At 56.5% G+C, this 19078-nt stretch overlaps 2 protein-coding genes across 7 annotated transcripts in view; both read left to right on the top strand.

The window, feature by feature from the left end:
• The first annotated feature begins 49 nt into the window (after positions 1 to 49).
• Positions 50 to 2212, top strand: NXNL1 (nucleoredoxin like 1). The gene is made up of 2 exons (XM_009940845.2): positions 50 to 376; positions 1915 to 2212. Exons 1-2 carry the CDS (start codon positions 54 to 56, stop codon positions 2210 to 2212), a joined length of 621 nt encoding a protein of 206 aa, XP_009939147.2. The 5' UTR covers positions 50 to 53.
• A 5034-nt stretch (positions 2213 to 7246) lies between these two features.
• Positions 7247 to 19078, top strand: part of GMIP (GEM interacting protein) — a 29307-nt gene continuing 17475 nt past the window's right edge. For 4 of the 6 annotated variants that reach the window (XM_075445927.1, XM_075445926.1, XM_075445929.1 and 1 more), the window contains exons 1-2: positions 7247 to 7539; positions 10118 to 10255. In XM_075445927.1, the coding sequence (XP_075302042.1) occupies positions 7287 to 7539; positions 10118 to 10255 (391 nt within the window). In that variant the 5' untranslated portion in view covers positions 7247 to 7286. Of the gene's footprint in view, positions 7540 to 10117; positions 10256 to 13579; positions 13701 to 19078 lie in introns of those variants that run through there. The other 2 variants (XM_009940844.2, XM_075445928.1) reach the window with 1 other exon arrangement.

Raw genomic sequence — 19078 nt, 5'->3', positions numbered from 1 at the left:
CGACAGCTGGGGGGCTGGCTCCGTCCCCCCGGATCGCTCTGCCCTGTCCGCCCATGGCCGCCCTCTTCACCGGGAAGGTCCTGATGGCCAACCGGGAGCGGGACGAGCTGGAGACGGAGTGGGAGCTGGCTCGGGCGCTGGACAACAAGGTGCTGCTGCTCTACTTCGGCTCCGGGCAGTGCCCGCGGTGCCGGCGGTTCTCCCCGCTCCTCAGGGATTTCTTCCTGCGGTTGACCGATGAGTTTTACGTGGAACGGGCGTCGCAGCTGGGGTTGGTGTACGTGTCCCGGGACGAGACGGAGGAGCAGCAGAGCGCTTTCCTGAGGACCATGCCCAAGCGCTGGCTGGCCGTGCCCTTCGGAGATGCCTTCAAGAGGTAGGCGCCGGGCGAGGGAGCGAGGTGCAACAGCCCCCTGCCCAGCCCCGGGCTGTGTTTTCACCTATTTAGCGGCTTTTCCAAATATTTTTCCTCATATTCCGTTGGAGTCGATGATCTTTGCGGTCTTTTCCAGCCTTAGGGGTTCTGTGATTCGATGCTCAGTCGGTGGCGTGTGAACGGTGAAGCTCCTTGGCTGCACCGGTGTGTAAAGCAAAAAAGATTTCTTCTTCCTTCCATCGCTCTTCGCCGGTATCTTTAAATTCCGATTTTATAGCGCTATTTATAACTCCGAAAGACGCGTCAGCCGGCCCCCCCGGGCAGCGCGAAGGAAGGATGCAGCCAGGCGGATTGGAACCGCTCACGTATCCACTGTAACCTCATTAGCTCCAATTAATACCGAGAATTACTGCCAGCTCCTCTCGAGGGCAAACTGGAGGACGTTGACATTCCAAGTGCTGCTGCCGAGACGGTCCTCGGGGAACACAGGTCCCAGCAGCCGTCCCGCGTCTCCCGCACCCCGGGGAGCTGACGCCCAAATCCCCTTCCCCTCTTACCAGCCCCATGGAGAATCCCAGCGTGGTGGGGGTGGGAAGGGACCTCTGGGGTCACCCAGCCCAACCCCCTGCCCAAGCAGGGTCACCCAGAGCAGGGGGCACAGCACCGTGGCCAGGCGGGGCTGGAATATCTCCAGAGAAGGAGACTCCACAGCCTCCCTGGGCAGCCTGGGCCAGGGCTCCGTCACCCTCAGAGGGAAGAAGTTCTTCCTCGGGTTCAGCTGGAGCTTCCTCTGCCCCAGTTTGTGCCCGTTGCCCCTTGTCCTGTCGCTGGGCACCACTGGACAGAGCTTGGCCCCGTCCTCCTGACCCCCACCCTGCAGACACTGACCGGCATTTCTAAGGTCCCCTGTCAGCCTGCTCTTCTCCAGGCTGAACAAGCCCAGCTCCCTCAGCCTCTCCTCCTAGCAGAGATGCTCCAGTCACCTCCTCATCCTCGCAGCCCTGCGCTGGACTCTCTGCAGTAGCTCCTCATCTTTCTGGAACTGGGGAGCCCAGGACTGGACTCTCTCCAGTAGCTCCTCATTTTTCTTGAACTGGGGAGCCCAGAACTGGGCTCTCTCCAGCAGCTCCTCATCTTTCTGGAACTGGGGAGCCCAGAACTGGACTCTCTCCAGTAGCTCCTCATCTTTCTGGAACTGGGGAGCCCAGCACTGGACCCAGGACTCCAGATGGGGCCTCCCCAGGGCAGAGCAGAGGGGGAGGAGAACCTCCCTGACCTGCTGCCCACACTCCTCTTGATGCACCCCAGGATCCCGTTGGCCTTCTGGGCACCCAGGGCACGCTGCTGGCTCAGATCTTAGATCTGCACCAGGCTTTAATTATCAGCGACGGGCAAACGAGCGGGTTATGATCAGTAAGTAGGGTGTGTGTAACTCCGCAAGGACAGCTGCGGGCGTCCCACCGTCTGGTGAGGATGAGGAGCGGCGAGGATCCCTACGCCCATCCCGACTGGAGGTTTCTTGCCCCCTTTCCTTGCAGGGAGCTGGAGCTGCGCTTTGCCGTGACCGAGGTGCCGGCGGTGGTGGTGCTGAAGCCGAACGGGGAGGTGATCGTTGGAAACGCCGTGGAAGAGATCCAGCGCGCGGGGCCCGCTTGCTTCCGCAGCTGGCAGGAGGCTGCCGAGCTGGTTGACCGCAACTTTCTCTTGGCAGAGGATTATGACAACTGGACCGGGAGAAGCCTCACCGACCGCATCCGCTGCCTCAAGTACAAGCTGGACAAGAAGAAGGAGGCGAAGAACAAGGAGAGGAAAGAGGAGGGTGAGGAGTCGTCTTAGGAGGTGGCGGCTGCGCCGGCTGTCTTGGCCCGGGGACGTCCCTCGGGTCGCCGTCCCCGTCCGACGCCTCCAGAACATCGTCTCTCTCCGTCGTAGAAGCCCACGGAAATCGCGTTCGTTTTCCAAGAGGTGAAATGTTTTCAGGCAAACGACTGCCACGCGCAGCTTCTCGTGCCTGGGAAATGGGGTAGCGTGATAAGGAATCGCATTTCCTTTCTATCAGCCGAGGACCTAGCGCAGGGAAAATCTCACCGCGACCTCTTTGTTGTTTATCTACCGAAACAGCGGGAAGAAAAATAACTGCCAGAGGCAGGCGTTCAGCCAGTGACTCGCCAGACAGATTTTAAAAACGGGAATTGCTCTAAAAATAACCCCGCAGTGTGCCCAGGCGCTGCTGTGGAGGCACGGAGAAGCTGTGGCAAACGACGAAGGGAACGGAACCCCTTCGATGAGCTGATGCAGGGGGGGTTTTCAGACACCCACACGTGAAGTGAGCACGTCCCGAGAAATTTCCTGTGCTGCTGCTCGATTTACGCTGCTGAAAATGCAGAATCCCAGAATCCCAGCATGGTGGGGGTTGGAAGGGACCTCTGTGGGTCACCCAGCCCAACCCCCTGCCCAAGCAGGGTCACCCAGAGCAGGCTGCACAGGACCTTGTCCAGGGGGGGCTGGAATATCTCCAGAGAAGGAGACTCCACAGCCCCTCTGGGCAGCCTGGGCCAGGGCTCCGTCACCCTCAGAGGGAAGAAGTTCTTCCTCGGGTTCAGCTGGAGCTTCCTCTGCTCCAGTTTGTGCCTGTTGCCCCTTGTCCTGTCGCTGGGCACCACTGGAAAGAGTCTGGCCCCCTCCTCCTGACCCCCACCCTGCAGACACTGACCGGCATTTCTAAGGTCCCCTCGCAGCCTTCTCTTCTCCAGGCTGAACAAGCCCAGCTCCCTCAGCCTCTCCTCCTAGCAGAGATGCTCCAGTCCCCTCCTCATCCTCGCAGCCCTCCACTGGACTCTCTCCAGTAGCTCCTCATCTTTCTGGAACTGGGGAGCCCAGAACTGGACTCTCTCCAGTAGCTCCTCATCTTTCTTGAACTGGGGAGCCCAGCACTGGACCCAGGACTCCAGATGGGGCCTCCCCAGAGCAGAGCAGAGGGGGAGGAGAACCTCCCTCGCCCTGCTGCCCACACTCCTCTTGATGCACCCCAGGATCCCATTGGCCTTCTTGGCACCCAGGGCACGCTGCTGGCTCGTGGTTGACCTGTTGTCCACCAGGACACCCAGGTCCCTCTCCGCAGAGCTGCTCCCAGCAGCTCAGCCCCAGCCTGTCCTGGTGCCTGGGGTTGTTCCTCCCCAGGTGCAGGACCCTGCCCTTGCCCTGGTTGAGCTCCATCATGTTCCTCTCTGCCCAGCTCTCCAGACTGGCCAGGTCTTGACACATTTTGGGCAGACCCTGCTGAGAAGCAGGTTGCTCCGTGGGTGGAGGGCCAACCCGCAGCAGCTGCCCCGCTGACCTGCAGCTCTTTAGCCGCCGATCGCGGTTGCCATCTGCTGCTGCAGAGCACCCAGCGCCGCGAAGCCAAGTCCCATCCTGGGTGGAAGATCTGCCTGTCCTCAACCCACCACAGCGGACAGCGGAGGGGTAAGCTGCCAGGGCAGCGCGTGTCCTTGGTAAACATCGCTCTGCTTCGTCCTTTCAAATCCAACGAAGCCGGCTCCGAACGGCTGAGAGGGACCACGCTCTGCAGCCAAAAAATCTCATTGACGGGTCCCGTGGGGAATCCTGCTGCACGCATCCTCCGCTTGCCGTAACCAAGCGGTCTGAAAGCAAGGGAAGGGGGAAAGAACCCGTTAATTTGCTCGGGTTTGGTCCCCTCTTCTCTACTGCATCACCTGGCGATGAGCAGAGGCGTTCCAAAAGCTTCGCTGGATCCTTGAAGGACCTGGGAAGGAAAGCACACGTTGAAGACGGACAGAGAGGCCGTGCTTGTTCGACTTGTTTGCTCACTTCATCCTCCCTCTCTTCACCCAGCAAGTTTGACAGGTAGAGGTGGGAAGGAGGAGAAGTCCTACGAAATAAACTGTTGGGAGGGACTCATCAGGCAGGAGGAGGAGGGTGCTTCCTTCACGGTGCTCTGCGGTGCACGGACAGGGCATGAAAAGGCACAGACAAAACCCAAAAGTGCTTCTGGGCGAGGTCGGTGCTGGAGGAGCGAAGCCGCGCTGGCTGATGGTCCCTCATGGAACAGCATCCCACCCACCTCGGGCAATGGCTGGCGGTTAGTACGGCTGGATTTACAAGAGGAGTTATCACAGAATCACAGAATAGTAGGGGTTGGAAGGGACCTCTGTGGGTCACCCAGTCCAACTCTCCTGCCGAAGCAGGGTCACCTACAGCAGGCTGCACAGGACCATGTCCAGGCGGGTCTTGAATATCTCCAGAGAAGGAGACTCCACAACCTCCCTGGGCAGCCTGGGCCAGGGCTCCGTCACCCTCAGAGGGAAGAAGTTCTTCCTCATGTTCAGATGGAACTTCCTGTGCCTCAGTTTGTGCCCGTTGCCCCTTGTCCTGTCACTGGGCACCACTGAAAAGAGCTTGGCCCCATCCTCCTGACACCCACCCTGCAGATATTTATAAGCATTTATTAGGTCCCCTCGCAGCCTTCTCTTCTTCAGGCTGAACAAGCCCAAATCACAAATAAATCACAAATCAGGAACCTGGAGCAAAGGGAGGGAGGCAAAGGGCAGCGTTTCTACTCCTTATTAAGCGGCAGCCAGGCGCTTCTTCCCGCCCCGTGGAACTTTGATGTCAGTGACAGCACATCCTCCACCTGAATTTATGAAAATTCAGTAATATTAAACGCGGGCTTTTACCAGCCCTACCCATTTTTCTTTTTTTTTCAATCATCATATTTTCCTCTGCTCAAAAGTTGCCCTTTTCTTGGTTGTCACGTAGAAGAACAGGCCAAGGAAGCGGACACCGAGCAACCATGAAAAGTGAGTCTGCCAGCACAGGGAAGCACTTCTGCACCATCATCATCATCATCGCAGCGAAGAGAAACAACTGCTTTAGTTCCTCCACTTCATTTTCCGGAGTATTTTTTCTCCCTCTGTAAAAGCAGCCATAACAGTGCGCCCAGGCAAAGGCGCGAGACGGAGCCGCTCTCTTCTTCTAACTGAGAAAGCTCGGCAACACGCGGGGAGCCAAGAGACCAACGTCCCCAGGCTGCACGATGAGGAGCTACTGGAGAGAGTCCAGTTCTGGGCTCCCCAGTTCAAGAAAGATGAGGAGCTACTGGAGAGAGTCCAGTTCTGGGCTCCCCAGTTCCAGAAAGATGAGGAGCTACTGGAGAGAGTCCAGTTCTGGGCTCCCCAGTTCAAGAAAGATGAGGAGCTACTGGGGAGAGTCCAGCGGAGGGCTGCGAGGATGAGGAGGGGACTGGAGCATCTCGGCTAGGAGGAGAGGCCGAGGGAGCTGGGCTTGTTCAGCCTGGAGAAGAGAAGGCTGCGAGGGGACCTTAGAAATGCCGGTCAGTGTCTGCAGGGTGGGGGTCAGGAGGACAGGGCCAGACTCTGTCCAGTGGTGCCCAGCTACAGGACAAGGGGCAATGGGCACAAACTGGAGCAGAGGAAGCTCCAGCTGAACCCGAGGAAGAACTTCTTCCCTCTGAGGGTGCCGGAGCCCTGGCCCAGGCTGCCCAGGGAGGCTGTGGAGTCTCCTTCTCTGGAGATATTCCAGCCCCCCTGGCCACGGTGCTGTGCCCCCTGCTCTGGGTGACCCTGCTTGGGCAGGGGGTGGACTGGGTGACCCCCAGAGGGCCCTTCCCACCCCGCCATGCTGGGATTCTGGGATTCTGTGAGTCACTGCCGACAGGAGAACGCGGGCGGGCAGCGCCCGCAGGTGCTCTGCCTGGTGAGCAGACACCGCGCCGCACTTCGCGCTGGCTGCGAGGAGCAGGACAACCCTACAGACGCTACGAATATTATTTCTCCACCTCTGGTTCCATGGGAGATGAAAGTCCTCCCGCCCAGTGTGTTGCACGGTGCCATTGAGATGTTTATCTCTGCCTTCACGCGTGGGGTTGATTATTTACATTTACAGGACGCAGAGCAAAGAGCATTCGAATGCTCAGGGCAGTCTCTAGTGCAAAGAATAATTTCTGGTCTATTTACTTTTTCCATCTTGCTACCTTACAGCCGGCCTGCGTAGTTCTCGCTTTACCTTTTCCCCGTGTCACACAATCTCCTTGCGAAGCGCCTTGCTGCGAAAACAAAACGCACCGACGTGCGGGGAATCACGAAGACGCTTCCCGAGCTTCGGGCAGCAGAGAGTTAATGAAAGCTGGGTGGGAGGATGGGCCTGAGCCAACAGACAGCCTGGGAAGTGAGTGACTTCACAGCTCCCGAGAGGAATGTGGAAAATCCGCACAGCCCGGCACCCTGTCTGGGGCTGCGGACTCGTCGCTCCCCGCCGCGGAGCCTCGGGTTTTCTGGTTTCGCCAAGGTGCCGCAGCACTTCGGAGGAACCGAGAGCTTGCTCACGAGAGGCGATGGCTTTTTCCCTGTCTGTGTTTTATCTGAGGGAAGGGCAGTGAAAGAGATGGAAGACGCTCTCCAGCGCGCGCCGCAGCCGACGTTTTTACTTGCGGATGATGTTGTGGCGAAGAAGAGAGACCCACACGGAAACGCAGCGCTGCTGCACGTGGATGTTCAGGGCTCGTTTTTGATATCCAAGCCTCGCTAAGAAAAAAGCTCCTGGCTAAGAAAAAAGTTCCCGAAACTTGGGTTTCCATTTGCTGGAAAGGGTGCGAAGAAACTTGAGAATTCAAACTCGCTTCGGTCGCTTCTCAGCCAACACCGGTGGCAGCTCAGATAGAGAACGAATAAATGTGGAGAGCGTGAGAACTCATCTCCTACCTTCTGTTTTCCCTCTCGCGTCTCCAGTCGCTTTGGCAGAATGCTGCTTCTCCTCCCGGCGATGAGGGGAAGCCTCGCTCACGGCCCGCGGGACTTTGGAGGTGCGCGCCCAAAAACATAGCTCGCCCACCGGCCTCGGGTGAGCTCTGCCGCGGGTGCTCCACCTCGCCATGAACGGGCCCGGAGCCCCGGACGGCACCGGTTGTGCTCGGATCACGGGCGGATCGTGGGGCAGACGGCTCCCACCCGGCCACGCGCCTGACGCCGGGCGCCTGGCCGCTGCCCGGGCTGTGATCCGGAGCCCGGTCCCCGGCGATGGCACCGGCCACGCGGACCTGACGGCCGGCGAGGTGCTCCGCGTCACCAGGCACCTGAGGAACATCGACAGGGAATTTCAGAACTTCCGCCAGCTCTTCCGAAAAGGTAAATCTTTTTCAGTCCGCTTCTTTGCTTACAAAACGAGCAGATTACGTTCAGCACAAGCGACCCTGCCTTGTTCTTCCATCATTGCACATGACTTCTTCATCAACGACCTGGATGAAGAGTTAGAATGTACCCTCAGCAAGTTTGCTGATGACACCAAACTGGGAGGTGTGGTAGATACACCAGAAGGCTGTGCTGCCATTCAGCGTGACCTGGATAGGCTGGAAAGCTGGGCAGAGAGGAACCTGATGAGGTTCAACAAGGGCAAGTGAAGGGTCCTGCACCTGGGGAGGAACAACCTCATGCACCAGTACAGGCTTGGGGTGGACCTGCTGGAGAGCAGCTCTGCAGAGAGGCACCTGGGTGTCCTGGTGGACGACAGGGTGACCATGAGCCAGCAGTGTGCCCTGGGTGCCAAGAAAGCCAATGGGATCCTGGGGTGCATCAAGAAGAGTGTGGCCAGCAGGACGAGGGAGGTTCTCCTTCCCCTCTACACTGCCCTGGTGAGGCCTCATCTGGAGTGCTGGGTCCAGTTCTGGGCTCCCCAGTTCAAGAAAGATGAGGAGCTACTGGAGAGAGTCCAGCGCAGGGCTGCGAGGATGAGGAGGGGACTGGAGCATCTCTGCTAGGAGGAGAGGCTGAGGGAGCTGGGCTTGTTCAGCCTGGAGAAGAGAAGGCTGAGAGGGGACCTTAGAAATGCCAATCAGTGTCTGCAGGGTGGGGGTCAGGAGGACGGGGCCAGACTCTTTCCAGTGGTGCCCAGCGACAGGACAAGGGGCAACGGGCACAAACTGAGGCACAGGAAGTTTCGTCTGAACATGAGGAAGAACTTCTTCCCTCTGAGGGTGATGGAGCCCTGGCACAGGCTGCCCAGGGAGGCTGTGGAGTCTCCTTCTCTGGAGATATTCCAGACCCGCCTGGACAAGGTCCTCTGCAGCCTGCTCTGGGTGACCCTGCTTGGGCAGGAGGGTTGGACTAGATGACCCACAGAGGTCCCTTCCAACCCCTACTATTCTGTCATTCTGTGATTCAGACAGCCCTCGATTTAGCATGGCTGCTCGCCACGCAGATATATTTAATTACGCTTTTCCGATAATGAATTGCACCAATAGATAAAATTTCAGAGCACTTCACCCTCTAAGTGCACAGGTTTCCTCCAAAAGCAACGCAAAGCCGTGTCGAGTGCTACCAACAGCGCCTGTAATTACTCACAAGTGCGTTAAACCGGCGGGAAGAAAGGGTGCCTGCGACGACCCCGCCGAGAAAGCCGGCTGCGTCGCCGGGAAGGAGCCCAAACGCCCCGAGGAGGCTCGAGCCGGTGGGGCTCTGCGTGGCGGCGGGAGCCCAAGCGCGTGTCGCAGCCCGGAAATGTGCTCCGGCAGAAGCGCCGTTCCCTCCCGTCCAGGACCTTTCTCCTTCCTCCTCCTTTCTCTGTCCTTGCGGGATGCTCTCCAGGCTGGGGCGTGAGAAAACAGAGCTAAACTGAGGATTAAGAACACGGTTATCACGGGCTCGGTACCGCTCCAGAAACCACGCGCCGCGTGGCAGCATTAACAAAATCCCTTCAGCCGCTTTGCTGGAAGAAGAAACCTCCCAGAGGAGCGGCAACCCCTGCGCCGAGGTGTCCGGAGCTCCCTGCCATCCCACCCGCAGCCGCGAGCCGTAGCTCCAGGTCACGGCGACCGCCTTACCCCAGGCACGCTGAACAAGTTGGGTTGGCCACGCTTCTCGGGCAAGCTCGTCGCTGCGGTGGTGGCTCTTGGCTTGGCAAGATGTTTGCTCTCAACATAGAATCACAGAATGGTCGGGGTTGGAAGGGACCTCTGGGGGTCATCTAGTCCAACCCTCCTGCCGAAGCAGGGTCACCTACAGTAGGTTGTAAAGGACCTTGTCCAGGTGGGTCTTGAATATCTCCAGAGAAGAAGATGCCACAACATCCCTGGGCAGCCTGTTCCAGGGCTCCGTCACCCTCAGAGGGAAGAAGTTCTTCCTCGGGTTCAGCTGGAGCTTCCTCTGCTCCAGTTTGTGCCCGTTGCCCCTTGTCCTGTCGCTGGGCACCACTGGAAAGAGCTTGGCCCCATCCTCCTGACCCCCACCCTGCAGATATTTGTAAATCTATATTATATACTTATAAATAAGTGGAAATTCGACCTGGCTGGGCTGGCTCCTTCTCCTTCATTGAGCGTCCTTCCGAGCGCCCGGCTTGGGACAGCGTTTTTCCTTTTGGATGTAAAGACACGAAGATACACGATGCTCCCGTGGCGGGAAGCCGGGACATCCGTTGCGTGGGCTCGTGGAGCAGAATGCGACGAAAGGCGGCGTGGAGCCTCACCGAGGGTCCTGGCCCTGGTGGCTGCGGACTGGGCAGTTCCCACCCCCACTCCATCGCTGCGCGGGGGTTTTCTGCTTGCTTGGGTGTTTGGAGTTTGTTGTTTTCTGTTTGTTGAGTGTTTAGGAACAGCCAGGAACCTCTGCCGCTGTGCTGGAGTGAGTTCCTCCTGGAAGAGGTGAGGACAAGAGTCTACACACACACACAAAAAAAAAAATCGTAATTTTTCCCCTTTTCCCCTAATTTTAGGAGAAGTTCTTTCAGCTGCTGTTGAAGCCACCCTGGCAGACTTACTGCGAGCCATCTCCTCCTTCCTGAACACATATCCTGCTTTGACCGGGGATGCCATCCAGCCTGCCGTAGCAGCCCTCGTCGCCAATCTCAATGGTAAACCCACACCCTCAGCGAACCTAACGAGCGCTGCGGTTGTTGCCCTCGGCTCAGTGGTGATGGAAGGCTTTGAGCTGGGCCCAGCACAGAGACACGCGGGTGTCCATGTGCACGTAAGCAGACCTCACCGCCGAAGCTGAGCACGAGTCAGTGATCATCAGGGCTTATTCATATCCAGATTGCATCGTTAGGGAAGACGGTGGTTTTAAAATCACAGAATCCCAGCATGGTTGGGTTCGGAAGGGACCTCTGGGGGTCACCCAACCCAACCCCCTGCCCAAGCAGGGTCACCCAGAGCAGGCTGCACAGCACCGCGGCCAGGCAGGGCTGGAATATCTCCAGAGAACGAGACTCCACAGCCTCCCTGGGCAGCCTGGGCCAGGGCTCCGTCACCCTCAGAGGGAAGAAGTTCTTCCTCGGGTTCAGCTGGAGCTTCCTCTGCTCCAGTTTGTGCCCGTTGCCCCTTGTCCTGTCGCTGGGCACCACTGGAAAGAGCTTGGCCCCGTCCTCCTGACCCCCACCCTGCAGACACTGACCGGCATTTCTAAGGTCCCCTCTCAGCCTTCTCTTCTCCAGGCTGAACAAGCCCAGCTCCCTCAGCCTCTCCTCCTAGGAGAGATGCTCCAGTCCCCTCACCATCCTCGTAGCCCTGTGCTGGACTCTCTCCAGTAGCTCCTCATCTTTCTTGAACTGGGGAGCCCACAACTGGACTCTCTCCAGTAGCTTCTCATCTTTCTTGAACTGGGGAGCCCACAACTGGAATCTCTCCAGTAGCTCCTCATCTTTCTGGAACTGGGGAGCCCAGAACTGGACTCTCTCCAGTAGCTCCTCATCTTTCTGGAACTGGGGAGCCCAGAACTGGACTCTCTCCAGTAGCTCCTCATCTTTCTTGAACTGGGGAGCCCAGAACTGGACCCAGGACTCCAGATGAGGCCTCACCAGGGCAGAGCAGAGGGGGAGGAGAACCTCCCTGACCTGCTGGCCAGATAAGGGGAGATAAAGGGGAGTTTAAGAGACCTCAGAGGGGGCTGCTCCTGTGTCTCGCCTGCAGTAACTCGCCTTTGTGCTTGGTCTAAATCAGCAATTTAAAAAAATTCCCCCGTTGGCGATGCGGGAGGAGTCTGCAGGCTGCGCTGGGCTCAGCAGAGCAGCCGAAGCGGCGTTCCGACCCGCGGCCGGTGCCAGTCCGACCGCACCGGCAAGCGGAGGGACCGCGGCTGCAGCTTCTCTCGTTAGAGCACCTCGTTCTTCCACTCCACACAGCTCCGTGTCACCTTGAAAGGGGAAGAGGGGCCATTTCCCAGGAATTCCCGTACTCCTCTTCTGTGAACTTCTGATCTGCAAAAGAGAGTTTAGGGTTTTACCCACTTTATAAAAAAAAACAACCCGCCCAACGAAGAAGGACATGCTCATTCACCGAAACGTGCCGGAATCAGCCTGGTGAGGCTGGGAACGGGGATCCCGAGCTACGTTTCTGGTAAATGAGGAGCCTCAGCCCTTGCTCTGCATTAGCATTTATTAGCTATTTTTATTCTGCATTGGAAGGGTGTTGCTATACGATGTCGCGATGCTTTCGGCTATAAACACCTTCACGCTAGAAAAACACTTTTTATAGCACTTACCTGTAAATAAAGCACTTTGCAAACTAGGTATGATAATTATAATTATGCTGAACATACCTGTAACAACACAGATTGAGCACACAGAACTGAGACGCGGGCTAGGGAAGATCTGAGAGGAGAAACTCCTCTTGCTGACCCCTCTGCCGATCCCAGCGGCGCTTCGCCACGCTTACGCGTCCCGGTTCTCCTGCGCTCTTCGAAAACTCAGCCGTTCCCTCCAGAGCCGGAGCAGAAACCCCCATGCACCACGTTCACCTCGGCCTGAAACCTTCAGCACCGAAGCAGTAACTCTGAGATTCTAGGATTTCTCTTTTTTTTTTCCTAATTAAAGAAGCGTTAACGATGGAAAGGTCAGCTGAACCTGAGCTCTGATGCGTGGCTGGCCGCAGGGACAGCAACAGCAGAGCCGTAGGTTTGCCTGCCACGAAGCCTCCGGTGCAACCCTAGGGAGAAGTTTTGCAGAAGAAACTCAGCGGCGTTGCTTCAGCCTCCAGCAGATGCCGAGGAAAGGGAAACTGCGGTTTTCAGGAGCCCAGGGCCACGAGGGTGTTTTCTGATCGCGTAAGAGAACGTGGGTTTTTTTAATTATTCGTTATTTGGTGAAGAAAAACCAATAGCTTCGCTGCTGAGCACAAGCTTGCTTGTTGACTGTCACAACTTTGCAGCCAGTTTCTCTGATATTTGCAGAAGAAAAAAGTTCAGTTCTTTCAAGTTTCTGCTCACTTTGATCTATAATCTTTGAAGAAACGCTTTCTGTTTCCCACAGCGCAGTCTGGTCGTTAAATCACCACTACCAACACCCCGAAACCGAAGGCAAAATGCCCCGGCGTTCAAGGCGGCAACGCCGGCCACCCGCCTGCGGCTTGTGAGCCGGAGCGTCTCGTTCGGCAGGAGAGCCGGTCGGAGTTCAAGCCTCACATCTCACCTGGACAAGGTCCTCTGCAGCCTGCTGTAGGTGACCCTTCTTGGGCAGGAGGGTTGGACTGGGTGACCCACAGAGGTCCCTTCCAACCCCGACCATGCTGGGATTCTGCGATCTCCATCTGGACAATGCTCCCGGGCTGGGAAACTCCTTGGCACCAGCGACAGCTTTTTCCTTAGCTCACCAAAACCCCAACCAAACCAAGGCTGGTTTTTACCTAAGAAACCAACCCTCCACCTTTTGGATTCCGGGTTTGCTGAGCAGAAGCCGAGCAGGGCTGCGCTCTCCGTTGCGCCCACGCGCCGGCGAGGAGAGCAGAGGAACGGCGGCTCAGGCAGGGACCGCTGCCGGCCCGTCCCCACACGAGATGCTCGCCCTTTCCCTTCTTCTGCCCCCTCTTTCAACCCAACGGCCCTTTCCCCACCACCACCAGCACTTTCTCAGCGGTTCGTTCAGTATATTCGGAAGCACGGGTGTTTCTTCAGAAGCAGGATGCTCTCCAGGTGGAAAAACCGGGGCTGCTGTCATAGCTGCGAGCCAGGAGGGCTCCGAAACGGTCCCGTCTTTGCCATCTACCACCCCACATCCGAGTTATGCAAATCGCACGATCAAACAGATGCACGCTGCGCGCCGTTTCCTGACACGGAAGCGTGTCGGCAGGAAGCAGATTGGGCTACAGCGGCCGCGCTCACCGACGGGCGCTTCTGCCGGTTGTTTCGGACAGGTCTTCTTCACCTGCGGCTATCATGGACCTCTGGATAACGTCTTCACATCGGGTCTGACCGAGAATTTGTGTTTTACTTCCTTCAGCGGTGATCGAAAGCGGGGTAATTTGGGATTCTGCTGCTTTCAGACCAAAACGAGGAAGATTCGGCCATGGGAGACCCAGAACCGAGCGGTACGTGATGGCGTTTGAAAGAACCTTTTCTCACTGTGTTTTAATGTAAGCTTTTGGGGCATGGTATGACCCATGACGCAGATCAGCCCGGGAGCCACCTAGGAAACACGGGTGCTAGAAAACAGCTCGAAGTTCCTCTAACTGGGGTTTCTGTGAAGATCCTGACTGTTCGGTTCTCTGAGTCTTTCTCTGACAGATGAGGTGATTTGATGCATTTGTGCTGGGGGTTGATTTACGTAAGAGGAAAGGGTGCGAACCCCCTTTTTCAGGAGGCAGAAGGTGCAGTGTTTTCTCTTAAGGTGATGGAAGTACACAATGCTGGTGCTTGCATGTCATCAGCTCAAGTCCCTCTAATAAAAATTTACTAGAAGTCCTTGTTCTCAAAGGCAACAACCTTAATTATGAACATAATCAGTAAGAATTGGAGTAACGCTTACCGACTGAGCATCTGAGAGGTCTCTGTGGCACCTGAGAGCTCAGGTCCCTCCTGCCAGAGCCCCATCTTCAACAGGGGCCAGACCCCGGCCTTCAGAGAGGTGAAAAACAGTCTCACTGGCTCTGTAATCAAGGAAACACAGCAAGCAAGCAGCGTTAGTCCTGTCCCTGCTGTCACACTCAAATGCATCATTTCTGTCCAGTTCTGGGCTCCCCAGTTCAAGAGAGATGAGGAGCTACTGGAGAGAGCCCAGCGCAGGGCTACGAGGATGGTGAGGGGACTGGAACATCTCTCCTAGGAGGAGAGGCTGAGGGAGCTGGGCTTGTTCAGCCTGGAGAAGAGAAGGCTGAGAGGGGACCTTAGAAATGCCGATCAGTGTCTGCAGGTTGGGGGTCAGGAGGACGGGGCCAGGCTCTTTCCAGTGGTGCCCAGCGACAGGACAAGGGGCAATGGGCACAAACTGAAGCAGAGGAAGCTCCAGCTGAACCCGAGGAAGAACTTCTTCCCTCTGAGGGTGATGAGCACTGGAACAGGCTGCCCAGGGACGTTGTGGAGTCTCCTTCTCTGGAGATATTCAAGACCCGCCTGGACAAGGTCCTCTGCAGCCTGCTGTAGGTGACCCTGCTTGGGCAGGAGGGTTGGGCTGGGTGACCCACAGAGGTCCCTTCCAACCCCTACCATTCTGTGATTCTGTGATTAAGAGAGGAAACTCTATTTTAGCTTGCCTTCCAGCAGCCAACTCTTGTCATAGCTTTGTCGTGAAAGTCCAAACGCCATTAGCCAACACAGAGTTTCTGTAGCTCGCGATCATACGTGGGGATAGTCCAAGGATGTCTCGGTGTCTTTGATAAACTGAGTAAGCTGAGCTTGTTTAGGAACTGTACCGAGTTGAGTTTTCTTCTCCACGCTCGCCCTGCAGAGCACTTGTGTGTCTGCAGCAACGTCTGCACCACCTCTTCTCAAAACTGGCACAAACATCTAACGCGCTCGTTGTCCGGCGTCACGTGCGGGGACATGAGCAGAGCCTGTTCCTGCTCTGCGCTCCCCTTCCGCGCCCACCCAGACCTAGCAGACGTCCCCTTTCCGCAGCACTGTGGGTGAAGCTCGTGGAAGGCAACCACCCCTCGTGTCCATCTCTGCTTTTCAGGGCAGAGACTTCCAAGCTTGGCGACACCACCTCTGCCCCTCATTTGCGGACGTGCAGCGGAAGCGTCACCCTTTCTGAGGCCACTCAAAGCCTCTGTAGCAGATAGCTGCCTTACTTCTTGGCCTGCAGTCGTGGTCTCATCAAGAGCTTGACCAGAAGATGATGTTACAAGTCTGATAATTTAATAAACCCATCAAAAAGCAGGAATCCGTTTTTGAGATCCCTCTAGCAACAACCTCATGCATGGATTAAAGATGTATTTTGGGGTTTGTCAGTGAAACAGCTTCTAAAGTGCGACCAAGAATCCCACCCAGAAGGTGACGTGACCATGAGAGTCAAACGCCCTCGAGAGGTCCCGGTGTGCCGTATCCACCGAGCGCCTTTCACCAACCAAATCTCATCTGCTACGGGGGTTTCTTTAACAGCTCTTTTGCAAAACAAAAATGACGGGTACAAATGACTTTGTTCAGTCCTATTTTTTTTAGCCAGCGAGTGTCCTAGAGTCGTTCTTCTGTTGCTAACTGGGAGGTCCTTTTACTGCTTTCCAGTAGTGGAAGAATCTGCTGTGCTTCGCTGTCAGTCCGAATTCTTCTCACCATTGCTAACGTTTCCTTGTTCTGAATACTGAAGAAGCAAGCAGTCAGAAATTTAATGTAGTTGTACTTTTCTTACTTAAAAAGCCAGGATTATTAAGTAATTCAGTACTGCAGGGGGCTGCCATCTGTCGAGAGAAGTCTGGTTTACAAATGTTTTCCTCTAAAGCTGGCGAGCACCTCGTTTTTATTTTGCAGAATAATGCACCCATGCTCAGTTTCTGCTGTCAGACATCTCGGAAACATTTGCAGTGGGCACACCTTCTTTTGCAATTAATTACAGAATCTCAGAATCACAGAATGGTGGGGGTTGGAAGGGACCTCTGGGGTCACCCAGCCCAACCCCCTGCCCAAGCAGGGTCACCCAGAGCAGGGGGCAAAGCACCGCGGCCAGGGGGGCTGGAATATCTCCAGAGAAGGAGACTCCACAGCCTCCCTGGGCAGCCTGGGCCAGGGCTCCATCACCCTCAGAGGGAAGAAGTTCTTCCTCGGGTTCAGCTGGAGCTTCCTCTGCTTCAGTTTGTGCCCATTGCCCCTTGTCCTGTCGCTGGGCACCACTGGACAGAGCCTGGCCCCGTCCTCCTGACCCCCACCCTGCAGACACTGACCGGCATTTCTAAGGTCCCCTCGCAGCCTTCTCTTCTCCAGGCTGAACAAGCCCAGATCCCTCAGCCTCTCCTCCTAGCAGAGATGCTCCAGTCCCCTCACCATCCTCGTAGCCCTCCGCTGGACTCTCTCCAGTAGCTCCTCATCTTTCTTGAACTGGGGAGCCCAGAACTGGACTCCAGATGAGGCCTCCCCAGGGCAGTGTAGAGGGGAAGGAGAACCTCCCTTGCCCTGCTGCCCACACTCCTCTTGATGCACCCCAGGATCCCGTTGCCCTTCTTGGCACGCAGGGCACGCTGCCGGCCCATGGTCACCCTGTCATCCCCCAGCACTCCCAGTCCCTCTCCGCAGAGCTGCTCCCAGCAGCTCAGCCCCAGCCTGTGCTGGTGCCTGGGGTTGTTCCTCCCCAGGTGCAGGACCCTGCCCTTGCCCTGGTTGAACCTCAGCAGGTTCCTCTGTATTAAGTGGAAATTCTCCTTTCCCCCTCCCTGACACGTTTCGTTAACCCCCTCGTTAACACATGCTGCTATTTAAGACCTCTGACCTTGCCAGTATTTCCTGTCAGTTGTGGGCGATTGTACTGTCTGGTGGCGGTTCCGACCCCCTCAAAAATTAGCTGATTTGTAAATTCAGCTTTTTCCAGGGCCTTTGTTCCACTGAAGCAGGCAGAGAAGATGAGGAATCAGAGTGGCGGATGGGAAGTGGTCTCGGTTTTGCAAAATCGTTGTCAAGGAACTTGGATTATTTTGTTCCAAAACTTGTTCCTCGGACAGAGACGCCGATCTAGGCAGACGGAGCGGCGGCCTTTGCCGTGATCGGGGTCTCACTGAGAGATATTTTGGTTAAAGAGAGAGGATTTCACTCAGGAGTGGCAGATGACAATGTGAGAGTTTTCAGACTTCTTTGGTTAATTTGGTTCGAGCCGCGTTGTGGCTTAGTGAGCAGGGGGTTTTACGCGGAAGCTGCTCAGAACCGCGAGTGCTTTTCTGCCGAAACGGGAGATTCGCCCCGGTGGAAAAATTCAGAAGTTGTGTTGCAAAGTGCGAGAGCGAGCGCAGAGAAGAGGAAGGTGCTACCGGGAACAGGCTTGTGCTGCCGAGGTTTGGCAACGGTGCCAGGCTGAGTTAGGGTTTTGGACATTTGCCTCGTTTCGTGGTAACTGCGGCTGAAAGGGAAGCGATGCTTCTGCTGAACGGCAGAACGAGAGCTGCTCCTGCTAAAAACACCCCCGCTGCTCTGCACACCCACCGCCGTGGGACCTTGCTCTCCCGTAACGGCGGCAGAAGGCAGAGAAGGGCGCTGAGCTTCTGGGAGAGGGACACCCAGGTCCCTCTCTGCAGAGCTGCTCTCCAGCAGGTCCACCCCAAGCCTGTCCTGGTGCCTGGGGTTGTTCCTCCCCAGGTGCAGGACCCTGCACTTGCCTTTGTTGAACCTCATCAGGTTCCTCTCTGCCCAGCTTTCCAGCCTATCCAGGTCACGCTGAATGGCAGCACAGCCTTCTGGTGTGTCTACCACACCTCCCAGTTTGGTGTCATCAGCAAACTTGCTGAGGGTACATTCTAACTCTTCATCCAGGTCGTTGATGAAGAAGTTAAACAAGACTCGCGAGCATGCAGCTAATAACATCAGCAAGGCTAGGAAAACTTTTGATGTCCAAATTTTCCACCCTCCTACTTCTCAGGTATGACATATTCTCTTAGGGAGATGAAGCGCAGAACTTGGGAGCCTGAGGTTCTCGCTCATCTGACGGCACCTCACAACAGCCGCTTGTCAAAAGCGGAACGTCTCATTTTGCTCCTCACCAGCGCTGCTCGAGTTGAGTCACTTCTTCCTGTTGTACAATCCTCCGCCAGCGGTAAACAAGAGAAATTAAAGACGTCCGCCCGCTCAGAGTGCCAAGAGTAGTCAGGATTCAAATTAAATTAGCATGCGGTGGGTTTGTTATGTCTTGGATGACCAACAACTTCTGTCTTAAAAAAAACCAGAGATGTTTGGTAAACTGCCCGTGAGCCGTCCCAGGGCACAATGTTGATTTATCATGGTTAGGCAGGGCAGGCGCTGGGTTCGGTCTGCAGTTCCCTGTTGGCATCATCGGTGCTTTTCAATCCCTTCCCCCGGTCCCCCAAGCGTGGCAGGTCACTCTGAGCGGTTCCTCGCAGTTCCTTCAGACCTCGGTGGTTTATCACAGAATGGTTGGGGTTGGAAGGGACCTCTGTGGGTCACCCAGTCCAACCCTCCTGCCGAAGCAGGGTTACCCAGAGCAGGCTGCACAGGACCTTGTCCAGGCGGGTCTTGAATATCTCCAGAGAAGGAGACTCCACAGCCTCCCCGGGCAGCCTGGGCCAGGGCTCCGTCACCCTCAGAGGGAAGAAGTTCTTCCTTGGGTTCAGCTGGAGCTTCCTCTGCTCCAGTTTGTGCCCGTTGCCCCTTGTCCTGTCGCTGGGCACCACTGGAAAGAGTTTGGCCCCGTCCTCCTGACCCCCACCCTGCAGACACTGACCGGCATTTCTAAGGTCCCCTCGCAGCCTTCTCTTCTCCAGGCTGAACAAGCCCAGCTCCCTCAGCCTCTCCTCCTAGGAGAGATGCTCCAGTCCCC

This window comes from Opisthocomus hoazin, chromosome 35, assembly GCF_030867145.1.
Source record: "Opisthocomus hoazin isolate bOpiHoa1 chromosome 35, bOpiHoa1.hap1, whole genome shotgun sequence".
Classification (NCBI taxonomy): domain Eukaryota; kingdom Metazoa; phylum Chordata; class Aves; order Opisthocomiformes; family Opisthocomidae; genus Opisthocomus; species Opisthocomus hoazin.
Note: the sequence above shows the minus strand (reverse complement) of the source record. Positions and strands in the feature narration are given on the sequence as shown.